Source organism: Protopterus annectens, chromosome 1.part1, assembly GCF_019279795.1.
Source record: "Protopterus annectens isolate FY-2018-M chromosome 1.part1, PAN1.0, whole genome shotgun sequence".
NCBI lineage: Eukaryota > Metazoa > Chordata > Ceratodontiformes > Protopteridae > Protopterus > Protopterus annectens.
In genome coordinates, this window is record NC_056726.1 from 535,631,642 (window position 1) to 535,646,862 (window position 15,221).

The 15,221-nt window shown below is 40.8% G+C and overlaps 1 protein-coding gene across 1 annotated transcript in view; it reads left to right on the plus strand.

The window, feature by feature from the left end:
- Positions 1 to 681: 681 nt before the first annotated feature.
- L3MBTL2 (L3MBTL histone methyl-lysine binding protein 2) overlaps positions 682 to 15,221 on the plus strand; it is a 1,942,600-nt gene continuing 1,928,060 nt past the window's right edge. The window contains exon 1 of the mRNA XM_044087125.1: positions 682 to 861. Within this exon, the coding sequence (XP_043943060.1) occupies positions 682 to 861 (180 nt within the window). The remainder of the gene's footprint in view (positions 862 to 15,221) is intronic.

Below are 15,221 nucleotides of genomic sequence, written 5' to 3' on the forward strand. Positions count from 1 at the left end.
TTATAAATGCCCCTGGGCAGATAGCCTAGTATGAACCTATGAAAATGTCAATAAAAGTTTTTTTTTTTTTTTGTTTGTACGTCAGTCCCTGGACAATCACGTGTGTAGGTATCATCACCTACAATAAACTAAAATACCTGCAATACATTCAAATTGAGCATAATGAAAACTGAGCTGGATATAGTCTTTGTAAAAAATCAGTCCCAAAAAATATTATAGCTATTAAGTATCTCCATTTTTACAGAGCAAGCCTTTTCAAATTTAAAGTTTGCTGTCTCAATATGCAACATACATAACTGGAATTAATTTCATGAAACATCCCCTTCTACAACCAATCTTGTTTATACACTTTAAAATAAAGGTAATATTTCATTAGGATCCACTTGAAACCCTGATCTTGCACATACTAACAAATTGGCAAACATATTTCCTTCACCATTACCCACCACACAAGGCACCACAACTACATCCTTTCCAGTAAGGAAGGAAAAATCTTTTATAACTCCATATTTAGTGAAGTAACCACAATGACCAGTATCAGCATGCTCAAAAAAACACCACCTCAGTGAATTCAGTCAAATCCAATTGCAGCAGAAGGAAAACAAAGAGGGTGGGGGGACAAACCTTAAAGCTGTACTATTTTTGTCTAGAACAAGGTGTCCACCTCTTTTGGCATAGAGGATGCAAAAAAAACAACTTGGCAAGGCTTCAAGAGCCACATTACCACAGCATGCATCTGCTTTGCATTGGTCCCCATCGACCATCCCTCAGACTATCAAGGCTGAAACTGCTAGTCCAGTGAAAGCATATACAAAGCCTGACACTGCATGGAGTTCTCTACTACAAATACAGCGATTCAAAGTAAGTAGAAGTGGTGTCAGAGCAGAGTCCCAATCTTGGCTTTACTCATATTGCAAAAAGTGCTTTTCTGAAAGTATTTACAAGTTTCAAAACAGTGAAATTGAACTTTACAAACTCACACTTTCTAGAACTGCTGTAATGTAACAGTTATAGCAAGAAGCTTCTTTGTATGCCTACCTCAGAGTCAAGTAGTGCAGCACCTCAGTAAAAACAGATGACCAACCACTTCAATGAGCACACCCCTAAAATTTGACACAGCACTCAAAAAAGAAAACTGACTACACTTTCTCTGCACACCTCTGATACTGGACTGTGAAAGAAACAACCACAGTTATAAATACCAGCTTGCTTGACATAAAAGCACACAAACAATGCCAGGCCAGATCGATGGCTGAATAACTGTGAGCAAATTACAGCAGAATTCATGTGCAATTCTGATCAAATGAAAATGTATACAATAATGGCTAAAGCTGTGTATATCAACAGAGATATTGGTTATATTACAGTGTACTGCCTGCAGGATGCGCAGTAGCAAACTCCGCCCAACATCGCCAGGAACTTCTGCCCATAACTTGTCAATGCAAAACAAGAGAATAATCATCATTGTTGTACCACACAAATACGGTTTGTCTTTACATACAAATATTGTCTGACAACGTTGTTGCTAGTACCAACGACATGAAACTCTTAACTTGCAACATTTACTGTACATATTGTGCGGAATTTCTAAACAAATAAAATCTGGTTTTATCGGACTACAATCTTCAACTACTTGCAATACCACAACTTATTTCTGGTATGAAAATTGCAGCTGATCTCAGAAAAAATTTGCCACCCTCAATCTATAAACTATGAAGGCAAAATTAGAATACAAATGAGACACACAATGTTACACTGACTTATACAACGGCACACAGATCATGGCAGTGAACAGTGCATTTTCTATACTATCCCTGTATAATCACACAGTCCAAGTCAATCTGACAGTGCAGCATGGTTACACATTCCATAAGTCAGTACAGCACTATGGTACCAACACATGCATACAAACAGATAATTAGCAAGGGGTTTCAGACACCACAGTAAACAGAAATTAGCTAAAGGATATTTTACAAACACAAGTATAACATTTTCACAGGTAACCACATAAATGCATAAGCACGTAGCATTTACAAAAGGACATTCAAATCCAGCACATTAATCCACCGATCCTTAGCGGCTCCGTCAGTAACGCTAATTGCCAACACCATTGCTAACACCATTCAGCCTTCGAGATGCACCGATCCTTAGCGGCTCCAAATCCATCTATATGCTCCTGGGTTATTCACCTTGTTATTTCCTTATAGGAAAGCATGGCTACACTTGAAAAAGGCCTCCTAGGGCCATTTACCCAGTAATAATCTGAGCCTATTAATTTATAAACCTATGGGAACATTTCCTTGAAAAGTGATTAAAGTATTTTATTTTATTTTACATTTGTTGACCGGGCTAGTCCAGCTGGATATATGTCCATTTTCAGTAGAGGCCCGGGGAGAAAAGCTCCAAGACAGATACAAACAGCCAATAAGTAATTGTTACATAAAAAAAACAATACGTAGATATAGAAGATACTATATACATTTAACAGTAAAATAACACAAAACCATATACAAAGTTTAGAGCAAGATAATACAAGTATACTAGTGCCTAAAAAATAGTATCCAGGTTCTTACTAGATACTTATCATTGAACTAAAGAAGATTAAATTAGTGGAGAGAACACTATGCCAACTACATACAACACATCAATACCACCTATGATGAAGCTGTATCGTAGAGAGTAAACGATTCCAGTTAGAAAGTCATCTAACCTACCCAGTCCTGCAGTTAGTGATCAGCATCTGCTCTCTCCTGTTCCTTCTCTTGACAGGCTAACCATTCTACTACAAAAAGTGAAAATGGCTCCCTGTGTTCCCTTTCTTTCTTAGTTCACCAAATGCTACGTACTGACTTCAATAACTTTGCCAATTAACATAATTACACCCAACTTGTGCAGTTTTCGTAGTTTACTGGTAATGCATGCACAGATGTCTGCAAATTATTTCTCAGTCAATATCACCAACATTTCCTAAATCTTGCTCTCTTATTTTGCAACAGAATACTACTAGTGCTTTCTTTTCGAAGAAATGGTTAGCATCCTCAGCCAAACCTGTCAGGATTATACAAATAATTCGAAAGATTCGGATATGCATTGTCGCTCCATGCAGAACCTCTGTGAGATCTGAGAAAACGTCTCTCAATTAATCCTAGTTTTAAATTCTACAGCTAATCCAGTCCAGTGAATCCAACACCTAGCTAAGTGCACTTGCATCAAAGTAGACGACGTGCCTCTGCCAACACCTTCAATGTCTCAGGGTCACCTGCCCATTATAGACTGGTCCTGCATACCCCCGTCCAGCTCTACATACATTTTCACACTTTATAACACTAACATTTGTGCAGTTATGAAACAGTATAAAAAATAAAACGATCCCACTTGTCAAAAGCACACCTGCTGAGGGGGTTACATCCACTGCAGCTCATAACACATCGTTTACTAGTACAGTCCCAAACTTCAGCACTTACCTTTCTTTGCAAAGGCACATCTATACCCAGCGAAAGCGAGCCCCCTCCAAGCCCAGGGGTGGGCATGATTCCCTATTGGTAATGACTGCTTAGCAAGAGGGGCTGGTGTCACCGGACTTAATGGAAAAGAGAACCCAAACTTGTCCTTGTTTCCGGTACTGGGTACACGGTACCCCAGCTCCGGGGACATGAGCTGGACTGAAGACACCACCGTCTGCGACATGGCCGTTCAGCGACTTCCAGATGAGCATTAACAGGCTGCGTCGTCACCAAGGGCCGTCCGTCCAGGGATATACTGCTGAGAAAAGAAAGTGCACCCTGCCGTCTACGCGAGTCCTGGCATCTCCGTGCTGCGAGCCGCTGCTCGTGAGGTGTTCGACCGCCACTGCTAATTGTATATACAGTAACATATACAGTAACAAGACAAATGCTTCCTTTGACTTTTTTTTTTCAGCAGTGAGATTTTACAGAATTATGATGCTATGGCCTAGGCAACCATACTTTTGCTTTTCCTGAACGATCCTATAACTTGTACCAAACCTTGAAAATAAAGTAAGCAAATGCTAAATAACAGACCAAGAAATGTACGAAAGGTACAACCAATAAATAGATAAATGTACCAGGATTCCACACCGCTAAATATAAAGGATTTAATAACTTTAAGCGCGATATTAACAATACAGTTTTTGTCGGTTCAGATTACTGGTACATTTATTTATTTAATGATTTGCTAAATGGTGTAATCCTGTACACTATTACTGAAGATAACCAAAACGGACATACATTGCTGAGTTGTTGCGCCTACTACATTCTAGCACCTTGATAATCTTTTTCTGCAGCACAGCAATAGAGTTAGACGCAAGTTGTTTTACAATACTATATTCAATTTTAGGCAACTAAAAAAAAAAAAAAAAACGGATCCCACTCATCGCCCATTCCCGCTCAACCTTAACGCAATTGTTTTACAAGATATTCAATTTTAGGGAACTTATTAAACTTAAAAAAAAACAACACAAGTTTAAAAAGGGACGTGCCCATGCCTAAATCTGCCACTGGGTATTACAGGAAAAAAACAAGTACAGGAAAAAACAAGGACAGTACCTCACCAATTGGGTAGGGAACGGCAGGAAGAGAAGGTAGTTGCTCTGCTTAGCTGACCGGGAACTCGAACTGCAGTGGCTGAACGGGAACTCCTCGTAATGCGGTCCGTGAATTCCTTGACTGTAAAATAGAGGATCCAGTAGCAGGTAAAATCTCCAGTTCTTCGCAAAAAGAAGGAATTACCTGCTGCTGGACCCACTATTTATTAGGAGAGAACAAAAGAAGCTTGGGTATGGGGTGGAGGTGTTATGCAAGTGGTGGCTCGGAATGCAAGAATCCGATTGGCTGCCACCACTTGCTTAGCAAGAACTTTTGGAAACGCTTTTTCTGCAAAAACTTCAATGTGACCTTAATGTTAAAACACACTGAATCGTAACTAGATATGATAAATTACATATTTAGTTACGATTTTCAGAGTGTTTTACATTAAGTTGCACTAAAAATTAGCAGTACACTTGTGGAAGCACTCGGGGGGAATGGCTAGAAAACTGTATCTTCTCATGGCGCGCTCGGCCTTAAAGGCACAGGCGCCATGAAAAGGCACTCTGGGTGAATGAGTTAAGCAGTTCTTCAGGGGGGCCAAAAATTTTGAGACCACCCAGGAGAGCTCCAACCCCAGCCTGGGACCTTAACTTTGTCTTGGGGATACTCACTCTACCTCCTTTCAAGTCAGCTGCTATTGCAGACTTACAATTTCTTTCTTGGAAAACCGCTTTCCTTTTAGCAATTACTTCAGCTAGAAGGGTATCTGATTTACAGCCTCTTATGGCAGTGGAGCCTTTCATCTTTCATGCAGACAGGGTGTCCTCTCAGAACCAATCCATCATTCATGCCCAAGGTGTTATCTAGTGTGACTCTTCGTTCGTTTGCCATCCTTCTTTCCCAATCCACAGAATAAAGGGGAATGGGTACTGCATTCCTTAGATGTGCACAGACTGCTTAGATCCTACTCGGACAGGACTAAACCTCAAAGGAAATCTGAACAACTGCTGGTGGCATTTGCTGCATGGGCAGATGGGAAGGCTATTTCAAAGCAAACCATTTCTAAATGGATAAGCCATTGTATTAATTTCTGCTGTAAGCACCATGGAAAACCATCCCCCAGGGGATCAGACCTCACTCCACCAGGGCTGCATCTATGTCTACAGCCCTTCTCAGAGGCGTCCCTACCAGGTACATCGTAGAAGCTGCTACCTGGAGTTCTGTACATACTTTCACCAAGCATTATCATTTGCCAATTTTCTCTAAAATCCAGAGCTGGCTTTGCCACTGCAGTCTTACAGGGCCTTATAGCTGGCCCTAATGCTATCTAAATTCCTCCTCCCAGCCATAGCTTTAGGAATCTACCCAAATGTAATGACTGCAACAGTGAAACATGAAGAACATAGTACAGTTGTGTACACTTACCATAAATGTAGATGTTAGTGTATTCACTGTTGCAGTCCTGGTTACCCTCCCTCCAGCCCCCTAACTTCTCTTGGCTATACCTCTACTTTCCTATGCTTAAAAGCCTTTTTGGTGTATTTGCTTTTTTGTTGGTGGTATATCTTTGTACTTTTATATTTAATTGCTTCCCATTGGGGGGCACCTGACATCTGGGGCAAGAAAAACTGATGTAATGGTGTCTGCTGCATGTTTTATACCCCTGATGACCTGACGTCATGGAAGAAGGAACAGCAACCAATGCAGGGCCCAAGACTTTGTTAATCAGGCCGAGGGCTACCTGCAAGCAGATAACCCAAATGTAATGACTGCAACAGTGAATACACTGACATCTACATTTATGGTAAGTGTACACAACTGTACTTTTTAAGCCTTTGAGATGTTGATTATCAGTAAGTAGTTCAATCATTCACAACTATTTACCAGCAAAACATTGCTAGTATATAGAGTTTGGTTAAGATGAGGCAGTATGCTGTGCCTTTCATTCCCAAGTCAATGTTTTTTCTTATTAAAAGGTCATCCATGGGTGATGGTGAGCTTTTTTTTTTTTTCTTTGTGACGAAAAAATTGAGCCAGATAGGGAAAAGTAGGTTCAGGTGGGAAAAGGTGTGCTGTGGATGAGAAGCTGAGTAGAAAGTAGAAAAATTTGCTTTTGGGACATTGTGCAGTCAGTAATCCCAGTGGCAGAAACATAACTGTCTGTAGGCCTTGGTGAAGTAATGCTTGAAATACAAAAAATTATGTACCCTTTCTTCTTTCATGGAGTAAGTAGGTAAGTGCTGTTTCAATGTTCAAAACCTTATCGACCACTGTGGTCATATCTCAGTGATTTGACACAGAGATGAGAGATGTTAGAGACTCATTTGGAATTTGTAGAAGTTGAAGGGGGCTGCATTTTATTCATGAAAAAGAAAAGGGAATGGACCACATCTTGTACATTGAGGGAATTGGCTCGGTGGAGGGGAATTCTGGAGGTGAAGTAAGAGAGGGATCACAGTTTTTAATCCCTCAGCAACTATATCTCTATGCCTCATACAGTTCTTGGAAGGTTCTGAACTTTTTCATTGAGGGATAGAATCAATTTGGTGCTCTGGACTCCATGAAAGATTGAGAAGATGGTGGATTCTAGGGTATTTTGTGATCAAACTTACTCCACAGATATAAGGGAGGAGTGAGGCTGTGCTAGCAGTCCCTTTAACCATGTATGCTTCATTATCTAGAGCAGTTGTAGGTACAGCTTTTGTTGGGGGGGGGGTTGCAAAGAGAGGGGGAAAGGGGAAAAACTGTTAGACATGCTCTGGTAGCATTTTTAGTAGAATCTAGAACAGAAGCTACTGTTAAAAATGTTTAATTAGTAGGGCATATAAATTATTGTACAATAACTATAGGAAACAACCAGAGGAGGAGTCCACTGTTTCGCATTGAACAGACGTGGCTCCGCTTTGCGATTGGCCCATATGCCACGTGTACGAACTAATCAAAAATCACAAGAGAAACCTCTTCTGTTTGATGTGGAAGAGCCTACTGTTTTGCTAGGATTTTAAGAGGCAGTGTGGGACTTGGGATTGGGCTGCTGATCTCGGGACAGTCCAGCTCAAATAGGGACCTCTGACAACAACCCTGGTCCCTTCTCACTACATTTTGGTTCAGTTTGGTTGTCTAGACATTAAGAATGAAAATTATCCAAATCAAAAAATTGCCAGTATTGAGAATCAACATGAAATTAAAGCCAAGTGAAAAGTAGTCAAATAACACATCTACACTGTAGGTTATAGTAGTGTGCCATAATGTATTGAAAATGAGTAGGAGTTAGATTAAGTCATTGACAGTTGTATGCCATATTCAGTTATTTTACTTGTAGAATATGTTGCCTTTTTATTTATTTATTTATTTATTTTTGTTATATATAGCTGTACTTCTGGGTAGGCCATTTTTAACACACTAAAAAGTTTAAGAAAAAGAAATCTGACAAAAAATGAACAGTAGTGTCAGAGTAAAAGATAGCTTTAATTACTTAGAAATTTAGAGTAGTTCTTAATGAAAGACAACACTAGGAACACTAACACCAAACAGAATTTTTCAGGAGTAATATTACTAAATGCTGCATTAATTGAAAATTATAAAACACCTGGGTAAAATTGTAACTGTAATTTGATCTTCCACCTTCCTCTTGAGTAGAAATAAAACAGCCTGATTTTAAGTAGAGATGCCATGGCAGCCGAGAGCAGCATTTTGAACTTTCCCCCAACTTAATTTGCCTACATTTTCTCTTGATAAGATGGTTAAGGTCTTTGCCTCACAGATGCAAAGTATAGGGTTTGATTCTATCCTCTAGTTATTGGCAAAACTTGTAAAAGTCTGCAGACCGACAGCCTAATATTTACCTATGAACTTATACTTGGCATTTGGCAAAAATTTAATCTTCCAAAAATAATGTTTATGCTTTAAAATGTATTGTTTCCTACAACCTAAGACTTAACTATTTTTGATACGTGACTTGCCTTTTTTCCCTGAGTTGGCTAAAATTTGGTTTTCAGGACAAAGGTTGCCTAAAATTCTCATTCTCAGAGAAAATCACCAAAATGGAGGCTCGAAGCATAAAGTAGGACGATAAACACAGGCAGAGGGATGAAAAGACAGGCGAGTTCAAGTTGGGTACAGACTTTTTACAAAGACGCTGTCCACATACCCGCAGCATTCCAGTCAATGGTTTCTCCTGTATTAGCCTCTGGGATGATTTCTCTGATCAAGCTAGTTCATAGGTGGTTTTGGTTTGCTGATCAATGACGTCTAACTAGGTCAGCTTCTGTTTTTGCTCTGTGTCATAAGCTCCAGCATTTGTTTTCACTTTTTTGGATCCTGTTGTGAAACTCCGTAGATTAGTCACCTTTTATATTCCTAACTACCCTGATCTGCAAGGCCATGGAATGGATTATCATGGACATCTTTAACAAGGACATTGGTAACCTCCAAACACTCAATCCCTCACAGTTTGGCTTCGCCAAGGGGAGGTCATGTATGTTAAATTTGGTCGACTACTTTGAGACAGTCACCAAAGCTATGGACGAAGGGAAGACCGTGCACACCACCTACCTTGACCTGGCCAAAACCTTCGACACTATTCCCCACTCGGGCATAATAGATAAACTCTCTCAACTAGGCAACTCCCATATTTTACCAGATGGGTAGCTAACTGGCTCATTGATAGAACCCGCCTAGTCAAAATACGGGAAGCCACCTCAAGCAGTAGACCTATAATGAGTAGTGTACTCCAGGGTTTGGTCTTGGGGCCTCTGTTATGTGGGATATATTTTTCTGAGGTGCAGGCCAAAACCAGTGGGCTATGGCTGACCAGATTTTAAGATGACTGCAAGCTGGGCGCTCCAAGAGGGTCTCACTCAAACAAATGACTGGTGTCAGAAACATGGCCTCAAGTTGAATAGCAAAAAATCCATCATTCCCTTTGGGGAGAGTGACGTTCCCCACAAATTATCACATTAACATCCTAAGCGCGTAATCAGTCGTGAGGGATTTGGACTCCCAGGATGATAACCTGACTTTTGACCATGTTGCTTCCGTTGTATGGAAAGCTTTCTACATGGCCCACCTCATAAGAAAGTGCATCTCATCCAGGGACAAGGTCATAACATCCCTGTATTCTTCCCTTATAAGGCCCATTATTGAGTATAGTACCCTGTTAGGCATGTACATAACAAAGCACATGCAGCAGCTGGAAAGATCACAGAGGTTCCTCACCAGGAGAATTCAGAACCTCAAAACTCTACCATACACCAGCTAAAAGCCTTATTTCTCTACTCCGTTTACTCAGAACGTAGCACAAATAAATTGACAATATATAATTCCCATTCACCTTGTCCATAGTCAAGAACATCATTATAGATAAAGTAGTAAGTATCCCCCCCCCCCCCGTATTTACAGACTCACTGTCTGTGCTACCCTCCCTTAACTAGAGGAGACCAGTTACCTGACCAATGCTTCTTGGCCATACTACAGCTCCCTAACAAACAAAATGATAGCTCTTGCACTGGCCATACTCTCCATCACCTTTCTGTAGCCGTATACCCAGCATTACCTGATGCTTATATAGCTCCTAAGTCCCTAACATCACTTCAACTTGTAGATACAGACAACTCCTATTAGCAAGTCTTACACTCTCATCCACGTATCACTTCAAATCTCTTACCCCTCTTAACAACAAACTCCCACATACACCTAATACTGCACCTTTAATACACCACCAATCTCACTCATTCATAGTACCCTTGCAATGTAACACATTCTTTCTGAAACTAGATAACATGGGTTACACACATCCAACCCAACTACTAAAACATCATTCTACCCATTAATAGTCTTCACCCTACTCCTACTTTCCATCCTGTCCTCCTAGCACACTCAGCTTCATAACCACACCACATCCCCTTGGCAAACGGCCAACACCACCAAACTAAAAAACTTCCCTATATCACCATGTGACTGTACTCCCCCTACCCTTCTCTTACTTGCACATTAAACTGAAAATCAAAACTAACCCCCTCTTTTCTCAATGACTAAAATAATTCACAAATTGACCAAACTCTATCTACATCTACTCCATAAACTCATTTGCAGTGGTGATATACATCCCAATCCAGGACCTAAAACATCACTCAGACCAAACTTAAGTCAACTAAATCCCCTACACCACAGACCTACCTCAGCTCTCCTCTTAAACATTAATGTAAGAAGTATACTTAACAAAATTCATGACCTTCATGCCCTACTAGCTCTATACAAACCAGATATCGCTGTGTTAACTGAAACATGGCTCAAACCACAACATGACAATAATGAGATTACTGCCCTGGGTTACAACATTGTCCGAAGAGACAGATCAGAGAAAAAGGGCGGAGGTGGTGCAATATTCCAAAATCATATTGCCTTAGAACAGCTAGATTACAATACCCATGAATTTAAAGATGTAGAACTAATCCTTGCCAAATTAAAAATAAGTTCCAACAAACATAATTATTGCAGGTGGCTATAAACCACCAGGCAATAACATCACTATAATGGAAAGCCTGCTTAATTGGACCTCCAACTCCCTTCCACATGAAACCATACTATTAGGAGACTTCAATATTGACAGGCTTCACTGCTCCAGCCATAACCTCTCTGCATTCATAAACCTCCACAGGTTTACCCAAACTATAATCACCCCCACTTGAACTGAATAAATTTCTAAACGCCAGTCCATCTTAGACTGGATCCTGGTATCTGACCCTGCTCTTGCACAACAATCTGGTTGTCTTCCATGTACTCTAAGTGACCATCATCCAACCTACCTAATTAGGAACAGATCCCAAACCATCCTATCCTCAGAGTAGTTAGAAACAAAAAAAACTTTATAGCTACTGATCTCATCAATACTCTAAAAAGCTATAACTGGATCCCCCTAAAACATCTACCTCTAGACGATGCCGTTGTACTTTAACACAACCTTCATAAAAATCTTAAACCGTCATACACCCCCTAGAACCATTAGAATAAAAACTAACTATGCCCCATGGCTAAGAAAGAAAGAAAGGGACAAGGCCTGGATTCAATATCAGATAAACAGAACCACTACTTTGAGACAAAACTATGTAGACCTCCGTAACAAAGCCAAAAAACAAATCAAACTAGACAAATCCAGCTACTATATAAGCATGCAAGAAAAATATGCTCACAACCCAGAAACATTTTGGGCCTCAATAAATGGTATACTGCATCCAGGAAAGTCCACTCCTCCAACCCCTGTGCTTCCAAATAACCATGAAAACATTCGTATTCATTTTAACATTCTTTACCAAAACAGTCCAGACCCTTACCAATGCCCAAAATAGTACTAGCAGCCCCACACTAATAACTTCCCCAACCCACCCCAATATACAAAATAATAGCCCCAATTTTCTCCTCCACTCTGTATCCACCAAATCAATATCTAAATTCCGTGGTAAACTTAAACCAACCACTCTAGCAGCTGATGACTGCAACTCCTTAGAGCTCGCCAACTATCGCCCAATAGCAGTCCTGTCACCTTTATCCAAAATATTAGAAAGAGATTCTCATATTTAACTAATACAGTACCTCCAGAATAACAGCCTACTCTACATATCCCAGCATGGCTTTAGACCTTCTCATAGCACCACGACAGCACTATTATCATTCACCACCATAGCTAACCACCACAGAAACAAGGGTCTATTTGTTTCTTCCATATTCTTAGACCTATCAAAAGCCTTTGACATGGTAAACCACAGTCTACTTCTTGATACCCTATCCACCCTAAATATAAGTTCCTCTTCTATATTAACAGCTGCTTATCTGCCCATCAGCAAGCATTCCTATGACGGGACCAGTTGTCCCCCCCCTGTTATCAGTAACCATTGGAGTCCCTCAAGTCCATCATTGGCCCATTATTCTCTCTTTACAAATCGGATCTCTTCATCCTCTCCCACTGCCTCAGTAGTACAGTATGCAGATGACGCTGCCCTCATATGTGCTGTCCCCCCTACCCTTAATTAACTGTAAACCCTTACCCAAAATAACTTCACCCTAGCCGAAACTTGGTTCACTAACATCAAACTTTTTCTTAATCTCAGAAACACCAAACTAATTCTTTTCAGCCCTGGCAGAGCTCCTCCCCTAAGTAATAATTTAACCATTAGCTCTAAAGAAAACATTCAAATAAGTCCAACCACACACACTAAACTGCTAGGCGTAGAAATAGACAATAACTTGGGGTTCGACATCCACTTAGCACAAACCATTAAGAAAGTTAAAAAAAAAAAAAAAAAAAAAAAAAATTGTTCTCCTCTACAGGAACAAACAGTTTGACAAAACGCACCAAAGTAACCATCGCAAGGACTCTTCTTCTATCCACCCTCCTCTGTGCCTCTCCTATCTTGACAAATCTCCGCCAAACTGATGTAAATAAAATGGAATCTTGCTACAACAAGATTGCCAAGTTTGCTACTGAAGCCTCGTATAGGTCCCACCACTGTCTGTCCCTTAAGCAACTCAACTGGCTTGAGTTGCCTCATATACTTCTACTCAATGAACTCTCTATACTGTACAAACTCTACTACCTTCCTGAGAACTCCAGCACTTCAGCACCTAATTCAGCCCCACATTCTCTCTAGGGCCTTAAGATCTAGTAACCAGAACCTCATAACTGTCATCAAACATAAAAATGAAGCTGGTAAGTCCCTCTTTGCCAACACCATTGCCAACACCTGGAGCACACTACCAAGCCAAATAACTTCTACCACCTCCTTTAATCAATTCAAAAAACTCCTGAAAACCCACTAAGTAACTGGATATGCTCATGCCACTCACCAGGCTAATCCATACCAAGAGAATTTGCCAGGTTACAGCTGTGTATAGTTTCTCCCCTGAAAGCTTCCAAACTTGTATACATTTACCTTACAAAACTTATAACCGCAAAAGAAAAAAAAATGTACCTCTGATGGTCTACTGTAAGAAATGTTAATCACTAGCATGATGTCCTGTTGTGTATATATGCTATATGTATGTTAATCACCAGCATGTTGTCCTGATGTGTAATGTATGTCATATGCATGTTCTACTTATTTTTACTCTCATGTAATGTATTGTAATGTGGAGCTTTTCTCCCTGGGCCTCCACTGAAAATGGATCTTTGTCCAGTTGGACATTCCCAGTAAGCAAATGTAAAATAAAATAACTTTCATGCAGACTCCTCAGAGGTTACCTCTTTCTGGCATACAAGGCAATCTCAGACCCTGCCTTGATGGGATTGCTGCATATCTGCAAGTCAGGCTCCACTTGAGTAACCAGCACGCGCAGCCTCAACCTGGTCTGTGACATCAATAGGACTTGTTGGCTGAATAGATTTGTGTCCCAGAGACTTCCCCATCTGTGGAATAGACTCCCTCTCCATGTCAGAGTACCCCTTTTTAAGTGCAACCTGGATAACTGGATGGGAAACAAAATCCCTGGGATTCCACCTTGTCTAAACATGGGCTAAAACTCATGGCTAGGCTTATAAGGGCCTTGGGGCAAATAACCTTGTAACTTCCTATGAATATAAAATTCCTTAAAACAATTTGGGACTCCCCAGTCTCCTCTTTCCAAGGTTTATCCCTCTGAAACTAATTTTATGTTTTACATTTTTGTTTTCTAGTAGGGAAGACTTGACTTATTTTTAAGACATGATCTGGGAGTTTGTATGTGTAACCACGGAAGTAAAATATGATTTAGTAACAAAAAACGTTATGGTACTTAAATTTGGTGAAGTTGTAAGAGCTTTTGCAAATGTACTGTTGTAATGTTTTGTTCAACTGCATTTGTGGAAACTCCATGATCTTGGATGTCTTTTGTCAAAAAAGTTGTCCAGAGTTCCTGATTACTTGCTATGCTTTAAGGACAAATCCCCACAGCTCAGAAAACCCTGTTTTATGTTTGTGACTTTTGGGGAGGCAGTGATGTCCTTCAAAGATGCATCTGCAGTCCTAACATATGGGTTGTCCTGCCTCAGGCAGCCCCTCGGTCGGCCGGATTCCAAAGTCTGGGTCTGGCCTCGGCTGATGTCGCACTTCACCCGACGTCATAGCTGCTGTGAATTGGGTATAAAGGCATCAGCCGACGCCATTTTCCTCAGTCTTTCTTGCCGCGTGGTGCCCGAAGCAGAAGCTGTTCGCAAGTGCCGGTCGGTCAGATCCAGAGATTTCTACTACCGAAGACTTCTATAAAGCTAAGTACCCCGTTGGGGACTCTTTCTTGCCTCAGCCGATGTCAGAAAAAGTAAATAATTGTTTAACTTGTGGGAAACAAATACCTCATAAGGATTTCCACTCTTACTGCCTTCCTTGCTTAGGCCCAGACCACGACGTAGCAGCTTGTCTAGCCTGTGCTTCCTTCAACCGACGGACACTTAGACGTCGGTCGGAGTTTGCAGAAGAGTTTTTCGGTCCCACTTTTGCTTACAAAATGCCGTCGGAGACTCCGACTTCACAATTAGCTAAAAAGCGTAAGGAAAAGGACTGACACTCACGGTCCGGTTTGGCCGAAACCACGGTTAAGCCAACCGAGTGTCTCTGTTTCGCTGAAACCGAGTCTCGGTTCTTCCTTGCGAAAGCATGCCACCGATAACCGAGGCCTCACACTGCATGGCTGAATCTGCTACTGAAA